Source organism: Amyelois transitella, chromosome 3, assembly GCF_032362555.1.
Source record: "Amyelois transitella isolate CPQ chromosome 3, ilAmyTran1.1, whole genome shotgun sequence".
Lineage (NCBI taxonomy): Eukaryota > Metazoa > Arthropoda > Insecta > Lepidoptera > Pyralidae > Amyelois > Amyelois transitella.
Window position 1 is genome coordinate 7,974,221 of NC_083506.1, and position 24,919 is coordinate 7,999,139.

Sequence of the window (24,919 nt, forward strand, 5' to 3'; positions counted from 1 at the left end):
CACACCGAGTTGTTGATTTAAGATATATAGGGAAATAGCTCTCCATCTATCTAGGTATGCTGTTTATTGAGTATTTGACTAGTATAGAGTTCCGAGAGTCGGTATTTTAAATTTTTATCGATTGCGATGGCGACGTTGCATACGTCAGTTATTTGCAGTAGATTTAAAAAATAAATATTTCTCGTTGTGATTTATTTAATAACGTGTATTCTATCATTTTATTAACTAATTCTTATAGTTTTAAGACCTTGTCAACATCCCTTTTAGGTGATGGGCTAGCAACCTGTAACGCGATCCATATCATCCTTCGCTTTTAGACTTTTCGAGACCGTAAGCTCTGTCTAGCACTAAGGGAAACAAGACGAGATATGTAATTATTTCAGCTTTTCGATTACCAATTTTGCGAAATTAAATGGAAAAGAAATAAGTACTTATTTCAAAGCGCTGAGTTTAAATAGATAATAGCAGTTTATTTATCTATACTTTTTATATTTTACGTTGTAATTCCCCCAAATCAAAGACAGATTAAGTAAATCGGCTTTATGATACATCTTCAGGTTACTTTGTGGCGGTGGAAGAGAGCCTTTTGTGGCGTACTTATTAAAATTTTATCCAGCGTTAGTGAATCTTGTTATAACCATATTAAATTACACATGAATGAGTTGAAAGCTCTTTACAAACTAGAGTTACTTGTAGGTTAAAGTAGATACTCTTTCAAATTGCTTATGAAATACTCTTTGATAATATCCAAAATATGTATATACTGAATCTAAATTACAATTTTTTTTATAATAGTAATACTTATCGATAATTGACCATAGATGGATATGTGTATGACTTACCAAATTTTATAGAATCTTGTTTAATAGATAATGTAGAAATGTTAACTATTAACGCCTTTTTCGTTTTGTTAAACGAAAAAATTTGAAATTGAAAATTTCTCATAACAACGTCGGTCGCATTTTATTATCGTGTATTAGTCTGGCGGCTTCTGCAAGGTTTTCATTTTGCGGCGAAGTAGTAAACAATCGTTATTAAATTTGCACGGATGTCTTCCCTCGTTCTTCAGTGTGGGAATGAGAAAGGCTAATTTCCTTTGAAGCCAGAATGCGAAAGTATTATAGGAAGCTCGCAATTGTTGGACAAAATGACATTATCTGTTCAGCCATTCGTTTCTCGGCAAACTTTAGCCCGCTGCTTACGAAGTCGTAACCTTGCTAGCGTAGACGAAATAAAACTCGTATCCTGTTATTTATGACTATGTCACTGCGCTGTTGAGAAATTTACTGTTTTGATTATTACGCCTTCCATAATATTTTACAACTCATTCGCTAGTATTGTGTAAACTGTAGAAGTAGATTATGAAGTAATAAAACTGTAGCAATGAATGAATGATTTGTTAAAGCTTCTGTTCTTTTGACAGCTCTATGCGAAGGCGTTCAATGCTCATTTGGAGCTCATTGTTCGGCCGGAGAATGCATATGTCCCACTGATTGTACCGGGGCTGCTCGGGAACCGGTGTGTGGAAGTACTATGCAGACGTTTTCCAATGAGTGTGAACTCCAAAAGGCTGCCTGTAAGCTACCCCCGCCTGCTACACTTCACGTCATTTTTTATGGAGATTGCAAAGACAGACTTGCCGTTGTTCCACCCATTGCTATGAGTACGTATTATCCTTATTCTTGGTTAAATTTTTTATGTTGTAACACAAGAATAGTAATTTATCCCATTAGACAATCTTCTAAAAACTAAAACTAATCTATTATAACATGCCTGTAAAGTTTATAAGCAAATGGTAGTCAAAATATTGACCGGCGGACCGTCATCAAGCCGGTTGTTAGCAGTAATTCCAATAAAGCGACCCATCCCTGATCAATTAACTAACTTTCCGCTTTATCGCTCTACTAACACGTAAATATTTGGGTGGGGGTGAATAGCAACGACCGCGATGACCACGACCGAAGCTGAGGAGGGGTCAACGGATTCCTTGGGGCCAACAGACGATAGTGCGACGCTCAGTACTTCAGCGTGTCGAGACATCCGGTGCGATTTCGGAGCCAGCTGCGAGATTGGAGCCGATGGGTATCCGCGATGCTCCTGCCTTTTTGAATGCCCGCATGAACTCGAATACTTCCCCGTTTGTGCGTCAGACTTCAGATTATATTCTAGCTTATGTGCTATGCGCAAGGAGGGATGCCAAAAGCAACTTGAACTACGCCTGCGACCTTTGGATCTTTGTAAAGGTTTGTTTACCTCAGCATGCTTACTAACTTTCATATGTAACTATCTTGTATGTTAAGAAGTGTAAATTATTTCATGTTTTAATTTAATTAAAAAGTTATCCGATTATTTCAAATGGCCAAATGGGTAGTTACTTTTATTTCTGCAGGTATGGAAGTCAGACCTTGTGGTAGTAATAAAGCAATGATCGATCCCACTACTGGACTTGAAATCGACTGTGGTAATGGGCCTCACCGTCAAGACTGTCCGATTGGTACTTACTGTCATATAACACTAACAGCCGCGAGATGTTGTCCTAAAAGTGAGTATAAACATCATCGTAGTATCGTGCCTTGCGTAGCATAATTTTTATTATCTATCGAACAATCATCAAAATAAACAAATCGGAAAAAAATAATTCTTTTTTAATAGCCAAATTTGGGACTAGAATCTCTACGGCTTGATTTTGTTGGATCAATCATCAAAACAAGTTAATAACGAGATATAATTACATTGCGGATGAAACAGACAATTATGTCAAAGTTTGTGTAGGCAGTAAAACAGATTTCCTGTTTATGTCAGTTTTGTATAAAGTTAATAAATTGAGTTTTCCATTTGTAATGACAGATTCCGTTTAATTTTGAATCAGCGGTTTATTTTTTTATATTAAACTTAGATAGCAAATGCAATTTTGAAAATTCGTCACATTTTGGCTTTTTTCATGGGAAAACGTTGAACTGCTTTCATGCATATGTACAATATTTATAGTGTGATTCGTCGCGGTGAAGATAATAACGGTACATGGCACCACAAGTAAATTGGTAACAAACATGCTAGCCGTATACCTGGTAGCTGTCTTGCCATATAACCAACGATATTTCACCTGAAATGTGAACATTATTCATGTTTTTGTTTTAGACGATTCTCGGCAAACTGACGAGAAGAAATCAGACCACTGTTCCGATAGTGCTTTTGGCTGTTGTTCAGACGGGTCGACAGCGGCGACGGGTCCAAATGAAGAGGGTTGTCCAATTACAAGCTCGACTTGCGGTTGCAATAGATTGGGGTCCGTGTCAGATCGGTGTGACGAAAATGGGCAATGCGCTTGTCGGCCGGGTGTCGGCGGCCTTAAATGCGACCGCTGCGAGCCCGGGTACTGGGGGCTGCCGAGGATCGGCTCGGGGCACACAGGATGCATTCGTAAGTATCTACACCATTATTATTATTATAAATCCTAAGGTCTGTGAATGAAGCCCTGGGCAACCTGGGCAAAAGCTGATTGTGTGATAATAAAGATGGTGTATAATGCTAGTGTAATGATGGTCGGACAATTTTGTGACTACGGAAAAAAATGCTAAGTATTACAAAGTTATGACCCGGTACCCTAACCTAATAACTTTGTTTCATAAACTGTAACGGGAATTTTGAAAAAAATGTTATCCTATGATGCCATTATTAATATATTCGAAACCTCCTATTTTTATCGGATTACTCAGCAAATGTTTTTTTTTATTCATATATAAAAAAAATGTATTATTTCAAGATACATAATAAAGAAACATTCTCTTTAAAAAGCAGTAAAGATTGATACTTACAAGCATTACAGTTCTCTTTAATTAGTATATAAAATATTGAACAATTTATGTTTTCACGCCTCGTCGGGATATTACGTCACTACAATATCATATTCTAAGAGGGATAAGTACGTGTACGTAGTCATTTATTAAAATTAACTGCACAATAAACCATGCAAGTGGTTGCTACGAGTATTTACCAATGATACACTAAATCGACGATCGAGAGATAGGAATTGATAAAAAAGTGACGCCAATTTAATTTGTTAAGTTTATTAATCAGGAACAGGTTATGACTAGAATAATTTGAATTTTTTATATTTAATTGCAATTGTAAATCATAGGCAAGGATACTGTCGTGTTCTATTTAAAGCTTCAAGCCGTTTTATTTTACAGGTTTTATTTTTGTGACGCAAAGGAACTATAAGTATCATTTCTTATTGTTTTAGCTTGCGGCTGCTCCGCATTTGGCTCAGTAAGAGAAGACTGCGAGCAAATGACGGGCCGTTGTGTGTGTCGGCCCGGGGTGCAGGGACAGAAGTGTACAGTTTGCGCGGACCACCGGCGAAGACTTGGGCCAAATGGATGTTCCGATCGTGAGTACTTTGTCTATGTTTATAAATTTTCGCAGTAGTAACGAAAACAAAGCGTGTTCAAAAGCAATTTTGGGAAATCCATCGTTAATATCGAATAAATCTTTACACAACAATATCAATGCAGGTCGAAAGAAAGTCCATGATTTTTAAAATAGTCCTTTATATATTTTTTTTCGTGAATTAAAAACTATACGTAATACCCTTTATAAATTCTGTTTTTCTTTTTACAAATCAAGAACAAATTTGTAAAAGGTCTTATTTTGTTTCCAAAGTGGCAATGCAAGCATAAAATATTTTTTCAAATATTTACATAAATTTGTAGTGTACGTGAAAGTATGGTAATGTAGGCAATTAGGCATTCTACTACTCACTGCGGATGAAACTTAACTACCTGGATCGACGTAACGGCCATATGGTAATTGTCTAGCTGTTAGATTATTGAACAACTCAATGAGACTAGTAGGACTATCAGTTATAAGTAATTCGTGTCAGTGTACCAAAAATAAAATAAAGATTGTAGGTCAGGTCAGAAACCATTAAAACTCCCTTTAGAGCGATCTAAAGCAAAACAATTTCCACACAGCTACTTTGAGCACGTATGCTCGAAGCCACAAAGTTTTACTTTAACAATCCTAAGTCCCCCTTCGCCTCCTTCTCATCCATACTAAATAAAGTTTTAAACTCCTAAAACTTTGTCTGCTAAGAATTTCCTTTACATGGATACGGGTATGTTAAACCTCGGCTAGTCTAAGTCAGTATAGGCTCTATTCTGCTGCTTAAAAATTAACAAACTCATAGTCATTATACTAAATTTACTGGATGGAAAAACTTTGTGTCTAATTACCTGTAAATTATTCAATGCCAACACGTTTTATATACATACAATTACTTCTTATTCTCTTATTAATACTTTTTTTTGTTGAAAAAAAAAAGTGTTATAAAGACCACATTAAACTCAATAATAAGTTAATATCATACCAAAGGACCCTAACGAATAATAAATTCGTTTTAAAATGGTAAAAAGTTATGTAATTTTCAGTTCATGATTTGACAAAAGGCAATATACCAGTATTTCTGTTATATATAAGAGAAGTAGATATTTGGAACATGTTTTAGCTTATCCAAGATAAAGGTATTATCACATATGATCCCGACTTGATCGACATATCCATTAACGCATGAAATGGTCCCTCATAATAAATTCAACTGCCACTGCTATGTACTCAATATCAGGGTAAACCCAATAATATCATGGACAGTTTCGGTTCGGAATAAGTTATCAGATTTGGGTTATTAATTTTTAAGACCATTTCAAAGAAAATGATTTCTTTTAAATTAATTATATAATTTATGTTTCCTAAGTTCAATGCGAAAGATTCCTTTAAAAATACGAGTCCTAAAAGCTTATGCTTATATGTAATTTAGTGATTATATGTAAAATAGAAGAATATAAATCTTTTATTAAAACGACTTAAAAGTCCTTATCCAAGTGTAATATTTATTTATTTATTCATTAATTTATTTGGATGCACTTGAGATTTTTTTAAATTTATTATCACTATTTATTAACATATTTCTCATCTAATACCTCCATGTTTAAAATAAACTGATCCATATCTTCTAAATATATATTGAAACTGTGCATAGATGTTGATGTTAATTATTAATTTATTTAGTTACATCTATTTTAATTCGTGATTGTAAACGATATCACTAAATATTACCGTCCTGATCTATTTCCGCGCTCCAGCCTACTTTGTGTGCGGGGAATTGATTTATTCGTGAAGCGTTTATTAATTTATTCCATTTATTTCTGAACCAGCTGAAAGTGGTGGAGTTGTGAGTTCCTGTGCGGAACTGTCGTGTTATTTCGGGGCCGTGTGCACGGAGAGGACCGGGGGCGCGCTGTGCGAGTGTGCGGCGGCGGCCTGCCCCGATAGCGACACTAATATGTTGGTAAGTATTAAAAAACAAAGTTATATTGTTATTATAATTTATTTTACCTATGTTAAACACTGTATTGTTGTGTATGTTACAATCTGTATAATGACCTAGTCCATGAGCGACTCAGAAAAAATTTCCTAGTGCAGAAAACTTATACTCGTCTGTGCGTCCCTAAACTCTACATGGTGCATTTTATAAGATCTTTCCGGATTGCGATATACGATAAGTGGGCAAAATAAGTAATTTAAATAATTTTACTTCATTTAGAGTATTATAAGATATTTTTGATTCATATTTGATGCATATAAAAATCACTTCTCAAAATAGTGTTTCTTAAGAATCATTTAACGATTAACCACGCAGCTACACCGTTGTTGTAAAACGTCTGTCCCGCGCCCCACATTTGCCTCACAAAAAGTGCATAATAAATCCCCAACAGGTCTGCGGCAGCGACGGTAAAACATACGAGTCGGAATGCCACCTCAAGTTGCAAGCGTGTCGCACGCAAGAGGACATTGTAGTACAAGCATTCGGCCCTTGCAAATTGGGTGAGCTGGCTGGCACGGCAGGTCCGCCAAGGCCCTCGTCCCCTATACAATTCACCCAACAAGACGACGGCGCCGCGTCAAAGTCCACTCGTCATCTTTTAAATCCGGACAAGTACTATAATAAATATGAGTGGACAAGAAAAGAGACGCCCAGCGACTTTGATGGAATACTGTCGGGACAAAAGTTTAGAGGTAAGAGAATTTTCCTTACACATCACCATTTACCATTGCCATAATTCCAAAAACTAAACTTAACACTTCACAATAGTAGTCGATTAAAAAAATCTATTTTCTCACTCTCTCATTTTCTACCTTTTATAGATCATATTGCATTTGCTAAGTGCTTTTTCTAAAAAATCGACCTTAAAATTTCACGTTGAATAAAATAAAAATAATTTCTCTAAACTTATAAAACAAGCTGTTGGCAAGCGCCGATGGCGAGCCATTCACTTTTTTATTCCTGTGAATCGACGTGGCAATATTGAATCGTTTTAAAGTTTACTCAACTTTTTGCAGCGTTGTTTGAACTTAACGTAGGTAGAATGCATGAAACTCGATCGCTCTTTCATGATTCGTTTAAAATTGCAAAATTAATTAGATCCATTTACTAAAATCTTACTGATAGATTTAGAACTTTCGCATGAATGGACGCCAATTCTAAAAGGTATCATAATGTGAAACTTATTGAAGAGTCATAATTTTTCTATTTTTTTATTAGTATGTTAAGTTTCAGCGAAAAAGCTTATCTATTAAAGTGACATTAAACAAGATATAATGCCAGCCTTCATAGTTACGACCAATTTTCTCAACCATTTCTACATAATAAAAGAAACACTTAAGTATTAATCAAAATAATTGTCTGTAATTTATATAATATGCTCTAATTAATAATGTTCAAGAAACTTTGCCGTCTCTCACCAACTCTCTTGTTATTGATGTCACAGAAAGTTCGTCGTACAAAACACTTCAAATTACTGTATTTAATTTCAAGCAGTATTTAAGACATTTACCATACTTCTAAATTAGTTTCTTAATATTGGAAAAGTTTACACGAAAAATTCATTACAGACTTATACAAGAGCAGCGGCCCGTCTTGGCTTCGCACGGGTAACATTTATAGATATAAAAATTCCTCGGAAAATAACATCATTTCAAACAGGAACAAAATCTGTCCACAACGTTGCGAGATAAGCGCACACATACAGACAGAGTAAATAGGGTGATTTTTACTTTATGATATAAAGTGAAGTGATAGTGATATAACTTATTAGTTTTTTTTAAAGTAAATAGATACTTAATACTGTGGTTTCATGAATGTTTCAATGTGACTTCAATGAATTTATTTCTATTAACTAATTTAATGTATTTAATGTATTGGTGCCGTGTGGTTCCCGGCACCAATACAAAAAAAGAATAGGACCACTCCATCTCTTTCCCATGGATGTCGTAAAAGGCGACTAAGGGATAGGCTTACAAACTTGGGATTCATTTTTAGGCGATGGGCTAGCAACCTGTCACTATTTGAATCTCAATTCTATCATTAAGCCAAATAGCTGAACGTGGCCATTCAGTCTTTTCAACACTGTTGGCTCTGTCTACCCCGCAAGGGATATAGACGTGACCATATGTATGTATGTATGTATGTAACTAATTTAATTTGATAAAAAGGCTGACAAAGTATATTTTTATTTACCCAATATATCAAAATAATCTAAAATATTAGCAAAAATTTTCGTCATAGAGCGATAAAATTGGTAAATACTTTATCAAAATTCCGTTGAAAAATTAAACACATTTTTTATTACATTTTCTTATGTAATGTATATTATGTCTGACATAGATTTACAAGACTAACACGTTGACCGTTTTGATGTAGGTGATCAAAAATAATTAATGAAGTTTTAACTACATAGATACCTACATAAATAGGAAACTTGGGTCGTCTGCTCCTTCTAGCGTAATTTACACACAAAAATGTTCTGTCATATGTTTTGATCAGGGGATAACGACGGCTCTGTCTGTGACATTTGGGCTACTTGCTATCCAATATAAAACTTGTCAATTCACGTCGATAATTCGACAGTTTGTATTATTTTTCGACCCTTGATATTTTATCAGACCAGATGAGCTTTCCCGGCATCAGAGTAAAATGTCAGAACACAAAATAACAAAGGTTTACGTGACATTTACCTACACAGATTCAAATTGTTTGGAACTATCCAAGTGTCAATAAAATACAGAACTATAGTTCTGGCGTTCTGGGAAAATTTACTCGTTTTAAAAGAAAATATTTTCGGTATATTAATTTTTGCAGGAATCTATTGTAGAACTGAGATAACTACAGATTTTCAATTTCAAATACCACTATTATCTAAAAAAAAAAATTGGTATTTACAGGTGAACATGTCTTCTCTGTATTTTTTTCTAAATGGCCAGTCTCAGGAATAAATATGTTGAACTAGCATCGTTAGACAATTCGCTATAAATATATTCAAAACTTTGTTATTAAAATCTGTTGAAGGATAAGCAAAGACTTTTAATCCTTTAGGTTCCCAAACTGCTACCACAGCAACAGTAGGAGCTGTAGGTGCGTTACTAGGAGATCTGTGCGCTGATGACAATGAGTGCGCAGCATTGCCCGGGGCGCACTGTGCACGTGGAGGTTGCGAATGTCGGCCAGGGTTCGCACCCACTGTGCATAGGAAAGCATGTATTGGTAAGTGGTAGTTTAAGTAAAATATTTGATACATGTGCGGGGGTTGTAGGTCTACGTGCATTTTATTACATCAAATTGCAAAATAACCTCAAGAGCACTTAAGCTCCTTTCGGGACATGATAATGGTCTTAAGGGAAGACCTTTGCTATTTAGTGAATTAAAGTTACACAAATTCTGTTAAGTATCAAGCCGATTAAGATTATTTATTTTTGTCATCAGAACAATCAACTCAAGAAACAACTGAAGAATACAGCGCATGTCTATCTGAGCCGTGTTTCAACCTCGGCACATGCATAGACTTGCCAGGCTCGACGTACACATGTGTGTGCGCCGGCCCTTATACCGGTCTTAACTGTGAATCTCTCGTAAAAGACGGACTGGGGTCGTATATCGAGACCCCTTTCTTTGACGGCTCATCGTATATTCGTCTGAAACCGTTGAAGGCTTACCACAAGCTGAATATCGACATAGAGTTCAAAGCTTTCTCGGAGAACGGAGTAATATTGTACAATCAGCAGAAACTCGATGGCACTGGTGATTTTGTTTCACTCGCTTTGGTTAACGGATATTTAGAGTTTAGGTGAGCAATATTTTCTGCTTTACAATTTTATTGATGTTATTGGATTTTCTGGTTCGTTGCTTGCACTGTGCAAGTGCTCCTTTCAGTGTTACTACGTCGTATGTCTTGATTTAAAAATGTGACTGGTTCTACTGTAGTAGTGGTTTCAAATTCGAACTCGGACGCAATAGGTATTTTGCAGCGTTAAAGTAATCAACGAAATTGGAAACGTATGCTAGTTAAAGTAGAACCACTTCTTTACTCTGTCTTTGAAAACTACAGAAGATGATTTAAATGTTGTCTTATATGATGTTTATCAATTACAAATTGAAATTTGCTCCTTCTGCATCTTAATGATAAAAAATATAATCATCAGGTATAACCTTGGAAATGGGACGATTGTACTCACGTCATTTGAAAAGATCACACTAAATGAGTATCACAAAGTGTCAGCAAAGCGATACAACCGTGATGGGATTCTTACGGTGGATGATATGGAAGACGTGGTGGGCCAATCCAGTGGTCATTTGAAGGCTTTGGACCTCGCCGACGACGCTTATATAGGCAGCGTGCCTACTAATTACTCTAGGTAAATATGTTATTAGGTATATTTAAAATTATTTATTGTATGTACCTAAAAAATAACCACGGAAAAGAAAACAGAAACGAGATCTCTTGCAATCAAACAATTGAACTATCTATAATATGAATATTTATCAAAAAAAAAACAAATGTACTTAAATTGTGGCTATATAAGGTATTATAGTTTTTATAATATAACCAGGGTTAAATTGAAATTTAATTTAAATTTTAGATTTAAAATTTTTATTTTGTACTATCAAAGCACAGCCAAAACTTTTGTATATTCGGTGGAATTTAGTAAATATACATTTACGTAAAGACGAATATTTTTGATTTTTAACAATTTCTATGTACAAGAAAAATGGATTTCTCAAAATTTTGGTAGAAATTTGGGCTAAGAGTTATAAATAAATAAATAATCTTCTCATGTCTTAACTTTTTTATAAACATTTCAATTTCATTCCTTAATAATAACTTTTAACTTACATCATATCTCATAACGCGCAGATCATGATATAATCAATAAGCACTTTCGTCCAGGGTTTTCGATAATATCGGCACTCGAAGCGGATTTATTGGGTGCGTGAAGTATCTGAGGATAATACGTCATCAAGTGACAAAGAAATTGGGCCGGCCGGACTCATTAGTAGTTTCTATAGAAAACGTTCGCGAGTGCCAATCCAACCCCTGTATGAGTATGCCTTGCAAGAACGGAGCTTCGTGTAACTCTGTAGAAGGGTCGGTGACCGAATACACTTGTATCTGCCCTATCGGATTCCAAGGAGGCAATTGTGACGAGAGATTAGATCCATGCGAGTCGAATCCCTGTGGATATGATGAGGGGCTATTGTGTGACATCGGCCCTGAAGGCGGACACGTGTGCCGCTGTTTGTTTGGAGGAGAAATTGGCTCCAATGGAAATACTTGCAGTAATGGTAAGTGTTTATGTAAGTATATCTTTTCTAATAAGTGATTACCAATATATTTTGCCTTCGTCTCAGATTTGGTCACTATTGGGATATCAATGAACTTATCTGTAATCCAATGTAGGATTAGATTAATAAAATTTACTTCAATTTCACTTATCTAAGTAAATTGTTCTCTGCCATTTAATTAAGCTGAATTTTCTCTTGATGGTTGTGTTTACGTACCGTTTTAAAATTCTCTCCCTGAAACCTTCTAGCTTCAGACAATTAAATGCTTATTTTTTACTTAGCTCCAGCTGTCCATTGAATTTCTTCAGTTTATTACTCTCTTAACGACTTTCGAAGATTAACTTCCGTCTCGAAAAATTGCCTCAGTCTGCCACTTAATTTGATTTTTATTTGCTTACAGATGTAAACGTTGTTCAGGAGACGTGGTCCCCTCAATTTAATGGAACGAGCTACATTGAATTACCAGCACTCGAAGGCTTGGGGAAGGCGTTCCGCATCGAAATCTGGTTTTTAACGAACCGCTTCTCAGGGATGCTCCTTTACACCGGCCAGACTAATAAAGCCAAGGGGGATTTCGTTGCGATTAACTTGGTTAATGGATACCTACAATTTAGGTACAACTTGGGTAGCGGGATCGCTAATATCACGTAAGTTTAATCTTCTATTTTTAGATAAGAATAGGGGAAACAAAAGGCTAATTACTAGATTTTTAGACGGTTTTGTTTGACTTAAATATTAAATTAGTCTACTTTTTACTTCGTTCAAATCTGACTCTAAATATTTCTCAAAGGCTGAAATGAGTCATAAAATAAATGCAATTTTATATCGAATAACGTGATATTGACTGCTATCTGTATCTATCTTATAATTGTTTAAAGGTCACCAGTGCCCGTCACTAAAGGTCATTGGCACCGAGTAAGAGTTTCACGTGTAGGTCGCCATGGAAGCTTGCAACTTGACCACCATCCGACTCAGAAAGGGAATTCTGCACCACCGTTTACACATCTAGAACTAAATTTGCCTTTGTTTATTGGATCATTACCGTACGTATTTTATTTGGAATTTTAATTATTATTTCATTTAAGCGAGGCCTGAAGCAGACACGCCTGTTTTTCTCATTCAGCCCTCATTTTTTCAAAGTATCTAGAAATGTTTTATATTGATAAAGATAAAATTTACCAAATATCTTAGTAGTAACACGGTAGGCGGACAAAAACTTGTGGTGGTAGCAACCGGGAACTAGGGAAACGGAAGAAGAAGCTCAGTAAGGACTAAATCGTTCTTATTGTTCTCATCTTTAGGTCACACTTTTAGACATGACTTTCAGAATCTAAAAACATGAATGTAAAATACATTATTATTTAAATGAAAATACTACAAAGTCGGCTATTGCGCCATTATGTTTTAGTTTCACATACACAAAGAGCGGGTTCAAACTGAGGGCGGCGCCCAGACCAGTAAAATGACACAGCTTCGCGTGTGTTTCTGTAGCGTCTAATATTGTGTACCACATTTTAATATTTCATTTTCTTAATAAGTTTGGTTATTGTAATTTCTTTCTGTAAAAAGAAGTATTAATTAGGCTATGAGTTTTGCCTTGGACAGATTTAGCGTTCTTTATTTATATTTGATTCTAAAATTTTTTATTGGAGGAAATAACACTACAAGCATCATGATTTACTTGATTTTGCGTGACGTAAAAATATAGTATTGGAAACGTTTAAGAGATAATAATATTGACTTCTATTGCGAGGATATAAATGGGATCTTTTTATTTTTATAGAAATGTCGCTTATTAACCTTTGACTGGTGACATGGTTTTTGTGTAACATAACTGGTTACGCGCGGTCTGAGAAGCCGCTGCTGTTAAATAGTCTATAGCATCGAAAGTATCTATGAAAGCTTACCTCTGTTTTTAAAAACAGTTGATTAATGTATAAAAGGATAAAATAAAACCATCCAATGGACTCTCAATGTAATTTTTAATTATTGACATGCTATTAAAATGTAATTAGGAACAAAAATCTTAAATCTAAGTATGAGATCAATAATCACACAAAAAAAAATTAAATCAAGATAATTATAGCAAAAATACTCTTTTTTCTTATAGTTACGATACTATAATCAATAAAAAAAATTATTATTTAATCACAAGTATCATTTAAAAAAAACTGGCATTGGTCAAACTTTGGTTATTTTTATTGACAGTCGGGGCATAATTGTTTGGCACATTGCAAGCACACATGTTTGTTACATGTGTTACATAGGTAATTTGATTCGCGATTTAATTTAGGAGGACAACTGGCACAGGTTTTCCGTGTTTTCGGCCTATCCTCTAAGTTTTGTGGTTCAGGTGGCAAATCAAAACCCAACACTCCGGGATGAAATTTTCAGGAACATTTTCTGCTGGCGACCCAGTTGAGTCTTCCCGTGCCAGACACGCTTTAATTTGAGTATTTGACAGTACATTTCCAACTCCTGACTCCTTACGCTTCTTTTTTGGAGGTCCAGAATTAGTCATATTTAGTTATTACCGTAAAAACAAGAAAAAGCAATATAGCAAAATTACGTTAAAAAGTTACGTTAGTGGTGACGTACGGTCTGAGAGACCGCTGCCGAGTTTTATGTTGTTGTAATTTTCAAATAAAGGACAATACGACACAACTGTTACTATCTACGGCGTGGACGCATCTAAATTTACAGCTACTTAGACGTTGAAACAAAGGAAGCGCAGGGAAGGGGGTGAAATGACGTTTCACTGACACCGCTCGGCCTGTGAGACCGCTTGTCACCAGTTAAAGGTTAAAAAAAGTATATAGTATTGGAACCACACGGCACTGGACACTAGCAATAAATATTATCATACCTCGAATACCAGTTCGTTTAAAATACAGCGACATCATAACTCCCAATAGAGCTTCATTCAATTCAATCTTTCATCAATCACGTCGACGCTACATCGATTTGTCTCGTCTAACTTTCTGACTTTCCAGAGCGTACATTCGACCGCACAAGATGTCTGGCGTGACCAGCAGTTTCATAGGCGCAGTGCAACAGGTCTTCTTGAACGGAAACCCACTGTCTTTGTACAATAGCGAGACGCCAAGATGTGCAATCGTACATGAGGAAGACAAATTGCCCTGCGCTACAAGTGGAGTGACAAAGTACGCGGGTCCCCCTTGTGGAGATGGTGAGTTATGAATTGATTTCAAAGTTTTATTAATTTATTGCTCTTAGTTCAGAAAATTATGCAGATTAAAATATGTTTCGTTCAAACTTTATGTTAAGCACTAACTATCAAAGTGTACCTTTGGGTCATTTATTTAAAGCGAATGCCCCTTATCATAGCTTATATATACATATCAAACACTGCAAAACTTTATAAGTTCAGTAGTATATCGTTTCGTTAAAAGCAGGCTGTTAGATGAATAAATGTTCGTTAATAAATTACGCCATAATTTATAATGATTAAGTAAATGGAATGTAAATAAATCGTACCAACCAAACATAAGTATATATTGTTGTAGACTGTTGTTGTTTAACCGAGAATTGCTCGCTTGGGATCACAAACCTAAGTCAAACTTACTTGAACTGTTACCCAAATGTTCGTCGATGTTGTGTTATTTAACTTCACAAAACAAATCCAATATTCAGATTGGCTTCTATATGTATTTCGAGTATTAGTTTGCATACGATTAAAATTAGTACGTAACTTTTATGATTGATGAAACTGGGCGTAAGAAACTAAATATGCAGAGAATGTGACAAATAGAACTCTATATTCATTCTACATATGTTTGCCTCAGGTTTCAATAAAGTTACCTTTAAATTTTCTTTTGTTTTAATCTACGCAAAAATGACACGTTTTTGTTTTCAATTGAGAAATGGATAAAACATGTTTCGTCTAACGCTTTCAGAGCATTCAATCCATTACTGAAATCAATTCGAAATAAAAAAAAAACAACTTGATTTTTATTTCATTTTTCTTCTGTGTTTTGAATGTTCTGAATATATTTTTTTATATTTTTGGTCATAAAGTATCAATTGTTGTTTTACTTTTGTCAATTTTACAAAATATACCTTAATAAAGCATTGAATACCTTAAAATGAGTACATAAAATAATTAAAGGTTTGGTATTTCCAAGATTCCCGAGATCTTTTAGCTGTTGGTATTAAAGCTCGTATCTGCTAAAGACTACGTAAAAGTGGTCCTTTTATTGTAATAAATAAGTAGGCTTATCCTAAATCTTTACACTTCACATATTATGATTATATTTTGTAAAAACATTTTAACTGTACAGTACAGTTTTAATTTTGTATTTTATTATAATTAATAGATAAAATTATTTCGCTTTTCCTAGGTCTGAGTCCGTGCAAAAACAATGGAACATGTATACCTCTACTAAATGAATACAAATGTATATGTCAGGATGGTTACCAAGGCAGAAACTGTGAAATACAAAACGTTGCTATGCTAAGTGACCGTACTCCTATTAAGTTTGATGGAAATAATTACTTTTCCTACAGGAGTAAAGGAAACCGAAGGTAAGGACATTTTGGTAATAACTCAAACGTAATAGTTATTTATTTATTCTTTATTGTAACAATTCCAATTTGTAAAGTACAATAGGCGGACCTTGTGCTAATACTCGTAGCATTATCTTACAGTTTACTATTAGGTTAAGCAGGAGCAGTCAATATTATTATATATTTTCATAAGAATCGGTGAAATACAAAAATTTTTAAAGCTAATTAATCTTTGTCCTTTTATCACAAAAGCACGCCATAAAAACCATGATATAATTTTTTTTGTACATCTAAGATCTCATAAATACCATTTTGTGGATTGTAATAAATAATAACTATGTAAGTGATATGTGATTATAATAATAAAAAAATCGTTTTATTTTATTAAATTAACTCAGAATTGATATATTACTAAAAGCATTATTAAGTCTTATAATAGAAGCATCGAGTCTGATAGAAGTTTATTATGACTTTGACTATATAGTTTTGGTCCAATTTGAAAAGTTTTATTCGTGCATTCAGTGGTTCGTGCCACTCGTAATTCGCGACTTAATTGTTTTACTGACAAATTAAAAGCTAGTCGAGGCTGGAGACTGGTAACCCAGTTCTTGACAGGCTTCATTTGTGGCCTGGTTCATTATACTTATAGGAACTGATGTTAATTTTACCAGCAACATATTTGTTTCATAATGAGGACTAAATCTTTAACTTGAACTTTAATTTAAAAATTACGAAAGAATACAACTGAAAGAAAAATTAGAACTTTCTCGTTTATTTGTTGTATTGATTTAAAAGTAAACTGGGCAAGCTTTACAAAACCGTTTGAAAATCACGATGTAAACGTCAGGGATTAACAAAACAAACACACAAAAATTATTTGCAAAATATTGACGAGTTTTAATCTGTCATTTGATATTTCAATAATCCATTTTGTTTTGGTTTATTTTCTCCTGTTCATAATAACATTTTGGGCACGAGCGGTCCTTTTTAATCATTAGCTTTTTACGAAATTATCTTTACGTTAGAGAAAATACCGTTTGCAACAATTTTGCAAAGTCGGTTTACATCTAAACGATGGAAGTGTCCTTTAATTTCAAGTCAATAAATATAACCATAACAGGAATAATGTAACAAGGAACATCTATTTATATAGTAGTACATCACAAATACAACTGAGTTTTAGAAACACCTGTAAAGAATACTGAAGAAAATTGAGTTAAGATTGAATTAAGTATAGAGCCCACTTGCAATTGTTCGTCTTAATTGATGCTGTTTAGCTTAGAATCAATTCAGAAAAAAAGTTTTAAGAAGATTTAAAATCATATTTTCTAACCAAAGCGTTTTCTTGTTTTGTTTGTTTTTTTTATCTAGATTTTAAGACTACGAAGTGTATGATTTACAAGGCTTCTGCCATCGTTTTACGATAGAATAAGATGACTTAGTAAAAATATGTCTTGGTTATTAAATATAGCTATAATATTAGTTGTGACTAACAAATATTCTATATTTCTAGCTTACGTACTAACAATGAAGTTGGTGAAGGAGCCTATGACGTAAGATAACATTCGATGGATGATACGATATACATTTAAATGTTAAAATTATACTGCCGAATGCTTAGATTAGGTAAAACAATAACATTTTTGTCATAATGCATGATGTAAATGTGGAGACAATATATACCATTTCTGTCCTAGAACCATGAATTGTTGATAGCGACACGGAAATTGTACCACTTAAGTTTAATTTCGAAATGACGGATTAAACTTCTAACATGATTGATATTTTATGAGTATATTACCAATTTTTGGTTTAAAAAAATCTTGTTATAATTACAGTATTTATACCTTGAGTGGTAAAATAATGTTGTTTTTATAAAATATTGTGTGTTATTTGCTGTTGGCTATTTATGCTTATCTATATTTTCTCATCAGCAGATAATGTATATGTCACCTTTTAAAATCAAATCTTCTTATTATTTTATAACTTATAAGGTAGAAAAAACATAATATTCTTATAGTCTTTTCATTGCATATATGTATATTTGGTTTCATACAAGCTTCACCTATTTATTTTAGTTAATTAGTGATTTATTCCTGGCTTTTCTTAGTTTAGAACTGAATGTAGAAATTCAGAGTGAAGCAAATAAGTTAAGCCGAAGTTTACACATTTGCATAAACGCGTTAACATAAATAACTAAATGCGAAATACTGTCTGCAGATAGTGCAGTTCCTTGCTTTTATTGTTTTATTTTATCGCTACGTTAATTTTATTTGGGTGTCTTTTGTTTGTAATTACTACAAGCACGACAACAGCTTGTAAATATTTTCAACACGGGTTTAAGTAGTGCCAACCCTTCATTACCGATGCAGAAAATTTGCATTGACTTTATCGTGTTTTAGATTATAAAGTTGCGTGTGTACAACCCTTTTCAGTTAAATTCAAGCTTAGGTGTTGTTGCATTTTTATTAAAAACAAAAAAAATCCAATTTTAGTTCATCATCAGAATAATTATGTGTGCCCGTGATAAAGTTACAGTATCATATTGTTTTTAATATGAGTAAATAACAGATTTATGTAATTTTAGGAATCGCAACGCCCGTGGTGTTAGGTACGAAATAAAATTCCGAACATACAACGACTCTGGTCTACTTTTGTGGCGGCGGAAGATTGGGATTCGGCCCCGAGATTTCATCGGATTAGGCCTGAGTGAGGGGAAACTACAGCTTATATATACAGATACAGATGTTAAAGAACTGAACTCGGCTACGAACGAAGATTGGTTCCAGTGTATTGGGTCCAAGGTCAGAGTAGACGATGGTATGTGGCATACAGCCACTGTGAGAAGAAGAAAGAGGTTGGCCATGCTTCAGGTGGACAACAGGCCACCCGTTAGAGGGTACTCTCAGTCTATGCTGGTACCTTCGAAATCAAACCCTAAGTTATGGATTGGTATGTAAACACTGCTTTGATATTTTTATTCAGATATTGTTTTTATAAAGAATGCAATGTTTAATTTAATTGCTGCTTTAAAAATACTGAATTAACAAATTTGTCTTTCCTTATATGTATTAAAAGTATGTGTCACTAATATGTGCAGTAACAAAGATTGTTACCAAATAAGTAAAGTATCCTGACAAAAACTATGAAGAAGATAAAACAAGTGATAAAAGGAGCAATTTTGTCTTATTGACCAAAATTTATTTGTAAAGCTAGATAGTAGGTGTATAAAGAAGAAAACGTGTTTTTGTTAAACATGATATGAAAGCAACTCATAAAACGACACCGATATGAATAATTCTTCCTAGAATTCCGCGCTTCGTACAACTTTTAACTAAGTAGGTGCCTAACTCGAGATTTTCATATTATAACTTCAACTTTCTCGAATCCTATCCGTACAAGAAACAAATTGTACGCTCTCAAGTTTGATAAACATACATCTTATAAGTATATCTTTTTCACGACGTGTGATTTGGTAGCATGAACGAACATGTTGCAGTATTTGTGATTTTAAAGAAAAATAATTTGTTGTTTGAAATACTTGTGTAAAACATTCTTAGATACAATTTAAACCTCGGGTTCCAAAACATTACGTCTAAGAAAGTCATGGGTATACACAAAGATGAAAGACAAAGATAGAAAAAAATGGAACTGTTGTATTCCAATTATTTTCATTTATGTGATAATTTTTAAAGTAGTTGCTTTAGTACTGTAACACATTGTAACTTTCCTCAACGCATCATCTTTCATCAGATGATAAAGTAATAAACTAGTTATATTTTAGATAGCGCTAGTGTGAAACTACTCAAACTTACCTACTTAACACAGGGGGATCACCAACTTTGCCTCTTGGCCTACCTCCGGCCCTCTACACTGGCTTGCATGGATGTGTTGCAAGCGTGAAAGCTAACGGGCGACACCTCGATCTCACCACTCCGATACGACCCGCTACAACTGTGCGACAATGCAATTAAAACGAGCGATCAATTACAAGGGTGTTATGCGTCAATTGCCAAGAATATAGTGAAATTGAAAGTATTATTTTGAAGATTTGTGTTTCTTAATGTTTGCAAGTACCTGTTAATGTACCTACCGATACATATCCGTTCCGAACTTCTGTTCACCTTGTAAAATAAGGAACCCAAAGGGATGCATGAAGTGCGTAAATGAATTCTTTATTAACCAAAATAATAAGATTATGTTGCCATACGTTTCTTTATGTTGTAGATTAAGAAAAAAAGGAGAGTGAAAAAATAAATAAAAATTTCTTTAAATTTGCTCTTGTGTAATAATCACGCCTTAATTATAAAATATATTGTATTCTGTCTTGGGAAATCGGTGCTCGGATAACACATCAGAGGTATATTGTAAACAGATGAATTATTGTGTGAAAGTACTGAACTAAGAAGACTCTCGATATTTTGTTGTTATTTCTAGTGAAAAATATTATATTTAGACGATTAGATTAGCGTTTAATGTATCTTATGTAAAAAAGACAGAATTTGAAAGTGTACGAGATATTTATTCAGAGAAAGATGATAGGCTTTAATAATCACATTCCAATTGTTTAAGACATATGCTTTTATTACGAATTTAATTTCCTGTATCAATGTTCCGATATTAAGTGATATTACTTCATCGTTTTATCCCAATTTCTTTATACCAATTGTAAGATATTTATTTCACATATGTAAACATTGTAAAGGTGCCATAATAATTTACAATAGTTATTAGTTATTTAGTTATCTGCGTGAGTTCAGAAAGCTGTGCTTAGTAATTTATTTTATACAGAGAAGGTTTCATCCAACACAAATGCGGCTCCTAATTTTAAAATTAATGCTTTTATAGTGGGATGTGCAATACCTATACCACATTATTGCAACAACTTGTCTGAAGAATATTGTTTTTACTTAAACTCTTTCTTATTAGACAATATGTATATTGTTTGGACAACGATACAATAAAACATATCTACTGGTATAGATTGTATATGAAAAAAATCGATCTTTCTTTGCTTTACCGTATTTTACCGAATATTAAAATGCAGTTTTGTTTTATGTTTAACAATATTTACAAAGGAAGCCGCATAATTTTTTTTTTTTTTAATTTGTCAAACGTTATAATGCTACCTAAGATATGATTTATTATACCAGTCCACTGGCTTGTATTATATGTAAATAATTGAATTACCTACACTTTATTTTAAGTTAAATGCCTTTTACTTAATTTTGATATAATTATTAAGAATTAATGTTATTTATTAATAAATAAATGACTGTTGATTTATGATTAAAGGTTTGTGGGTATGTTTGTTCTTTGAGCAAGTATTATCGAATTTGAAATTCTTTTTAAGAATGTACATTTTAACCATGAAATTAACAATATAGATATATAGAAAAATATTGGTAAAATAGCCTAGATGAAATTTAGGTATTATGTTCAAATTTTTATATGCTAATGCGAAACGCTCTGATATAAATGCTAAGTTGTCTTTTCTACTTTTCGTCTAGTGAACTATATGTAAAGTATACCTTAACTCTAATTAATTAAAGAAAAAAAAATCAATGACAATATTAAGTATATATCAACATGGCATTTTAGAGTTACGTTTTTCGTGTTATAGATGCTTCGTGATTAACGAAACATATCCAGTTCACTTTTAGATGATATTTTTAGGTTGTCCCTCCTGCCGTTCAGTCGGACGTTTGACGTCATAGAGTTCACTGCATAGTACGCTTCTGTATCATAAAAAATGCTAGTTTACACATAAACTGTATGAAGAATCCAATCCGAATCAGCGGCGGGGCGGCGCTCAGCAATAAATTTACCCGTTCTTGGGTACGTTGTACGTATCACTGGTTACATATCTTCCAGTCCAATTTGTTACGCAATGTGTGTTTTGATGTAACTATCTTAGTTTATTAAATACAAAATGATTAAATAAATGAGACTGCAATCAGTAATTTGCACATTTTATTGAATCCTCTCAAAATTTAATCTCATTAAAGTCACTTGGTTATGGCAACCCAAATTCAGAAACTACGGTTCATTTGTATAATTTTTGGCATGATGACTGACAAAAATTGAATAGTTTATCTATTAGCCACATACAGGTACATACGTACTTGATTTATTCCGGTCTCTGTGGCGCAGCAGTAGTACGCTTATCTGTGATATACAAGGGCATGACTAAAAACTAACTTTTTCTTATTGGCCTGAGTATTAAGTTAGTCAAACTCAATCTGTGTAGTGTAATTTACCCATACCAATATTCATAAAGTTCAGAATAAAGCATTAACATTTTAAAATATTAAACAATAAAAGTTAGTCGTTCCTATAATTTATAATAAACAGTATCAGCTACATCGCGAAAATAGATTGAAGAGACTCGTAAAACCCTGCAGACGTGTTTTATCAACTTCTTGATCTAGAATTTATGGATAATAAATTAGTTACCTGTTTTGCCGACCGTGCCGTTGAGCTCTAGGTGCCGCGAATATTTCTAACGGCCTTCAATCACGAAAGCTTTTAATTTAATGATATAGACGACTGGCTAAGTACAGTTTTATATTTTTTAAAATTTGAATTTTTTTCTTAATGAATTTCTATGACAGCTAGATTGTAAAGTTTTAGGCAATGGCTAGCAGGCTGCTTCTACACTATAACTATTTGAATTTTATTTTTATCTATGACTAGCGACCCGCCTTTGCACGGGTGCAATGCTGAGACTAAATACACTACAGAAAAAGATCTATATTAAATCAAAAATGTATTTAAGCTATTTAATTGGATAAGGATTAATACTGTTTTGATTAAAATCGCTTCAAAATTTGCCAATATTTGTCGAAACAGTAAATGACAAAAAAAAATTACATACATATGGTCACGTCTATATCCCTTGCGGGGTAGACAGAGCCAACAGTCTTGAAAAGACTGAATGGCCACGTTCAGCTATTCGGCTTAACGATAGAATTGAGATTCAACTAGTGACAGGTTGCTAGCCCATCGCCTAAAAAGAATCCCAAGTTTGTAAGCCTATCCCTTAGTCGCCTTTTACGACATCCATGGGAAAGATATGGAGTGGTCCTATTCTTTTTTGTATTGGTGCCGGGAGCCACACGGCACAAAAAAAATTATTGTGGGATATCCATGAGAGATAGACATATACCATCGCGGAGTTTTCTGTAGACCTTTTCAATGTGTACAAATAAATTACATTATTTTGATAAATCTCGTAGGTTTCAGCCTGCGTTCGTATTGTAAGCGGAAAAAAATATGATAATTAACGACATCACATTAGAATCCTCAAAAATAACAGTATTTCTCCACTATTCAATGGATGTTATTATACATGCATACCTTCCTCTTGAATCACTCCATCTATTGAAAAAAACCGCATCAAAATCCGGTACGTAGTTTTAAAGATTTAAGCATACAAAAGGACATAGGGACAGAGAAAGCGACTTTGTTTTATACTATGTAGTGATTGCCGTATCATTAAGCCCTCCAGTTAATCGTGGCATTACATATGACAAACGTATGTAAAATTAACATTATATTGCAATGCAATGCCTTTTTTTGAGTTATTTATGAGGAAAAAAGGGCGTTTGTTAGCTATGGCGTAATGCGACTCTTCAAAGCTTTTCCATGTATTTAACTAGACTGTTGTTGTAGCGTTAAAACACAATAATAATAGCTCGAAATAGTTGACGCCGGAACAAAATTCAAATAAACCTAAATAATTTTTTTATACATTGGGCACGTAAAAAGGATTGAAAAGCGGGCCTTTCAGAATTTGCCAGAATTTTAGCTCTGTCTACGCTGTAAGGGATATAAACTTAATTAATATAATAAAAAAAGTAAACTAAGTGAATTGCGGAGTGAGTTGAATTTGCAGTACGGAACAAGCTGATGGCTGTAAAACGATTAGATTGATGAACGAGTCTTGTTTATCACCTTTTTGACACGGGAATGTATACACGACCCTTCTGACTCGATTGCGATAACGCTTGTGAAACTAATTATGAAAATTAATTTGGACCAAAATATTAGATGGCGTATTCAAATTTTACTTAGCAAAATTTGTTAGGTGTGAATGAAAATAGGGTTTCCTGATTTTAATCACATCACAAAAACTGAATTACGTTAAAATATTACTTCATATTCGTTACAGTTTTGAAATCCGACTTATCCAATCAATGTCGTGCTCATACGCAGTGGCGCCCCCTAGAAGGAGACCAGCGATGCTAGCATGGCACGCGCGACGCCGTTTTTATTGCGTGATACTATCGCTGTTTCACTTTTTATTATGACGTGAAACGGGACAGCGATAGTTTATCACGTGACAAAATAAACGTCGCGCATGCCATGCTATCCCCACAGATGAGAATATTGAACGAGTCTTATCTAGAAGGATCGTACAATTTATAGTAACAATGCAATGTACTAAACATCATTGAATGTCATTGTTATCAACAAGTCAAATAGGTAAGCGTAGCCTATGAGTCTCTTGGACTGATTGTTGGCTCTGTCTACCCCGCAAGGGATATTGACGTGACGTGTATGTACTAATTATATGATATTTATCAAACATTATCACATCAAACATCAATATTGTAAATATACAATACATCCATTTATATTATAGGTGTTAACTTGCAACGGTCCTTACAGATCTTTCTTGCTCTCTCTGACGTCACTTTTAGTTCATCCTCTTCG

The 24,919-nt window shown here is 33.9% G+C and overlaps 1 protein-coding gene across 1 annotated transcript in view; it reads left to right on the forward strand.

Annotated features, from left to right (window-relative positions):
• LOC106137807 (agrin-like) overlaps positions 1-21,387 on the forward strand; it is a 45,545-nt gene extending 24,158 nt beyond the window's left edge. Inside the window, exons 10-26 of the mRNA XM_060950552.1 lie at positions 1,424-1,663; positions 1,938-2,243; positions 2,390-2,542; positions 3,139-3,420; positions 4,244-4,390; positions 6,213-6,346; positions 6,774-7,074; positions 9,431-9,598; positions 9,818-10,178; positions 10,534-10,746; positions 11,280-11,674; positions 12,075-12,321; positions 12,553-12,717; positions 14,668-14,864; positions 16,036-16,219; positions 18,789-19,153; positions 20,030-21,387. Of these exons, the coding sequence (XP_060806535.1) occupies positions 1,424-1,663; positions 1,938-2,243; positions 2,390-2,542; positions 3,139-3,420; positions 4,244-4,390; positions 6,213-6,346; positions 6,774-7,074; positions 9,431-9,598; positions 9,818-10,178; positions 10,534-10,746; positions 11,280-11,674; positions 12,075-12,321; positions 12,553-12,717; positions 14,668-14,864; positions 16,036-16,219; positions 18,789-19,153; positions 20,030-20,175 (4,004 nt within the window). The 3' untranslated portion in view covers positions 20,176-21,387. The remainder of the gene's footprint in view (positions 1-1,423; positions 1,664-1,937; positions 2,244-2,389; positions 2,543-3,138; positions 3,421-4,243; positions 4,391-6,212; positions 6,347-6,773; positions 7,075-9,430; positions 9,599-9,817; positions 10,179-10,533; positions 10,747-11,279; positions 11,675-12,074; positions 12,322-12,552; positions 12,718-14,667; positions 14,865-16,035; positions 16,220-18,788; positions 19,154-20,029) is intronic.
• Positions 21,388-24,919: the final 3,532 nt, after the last annotated feature.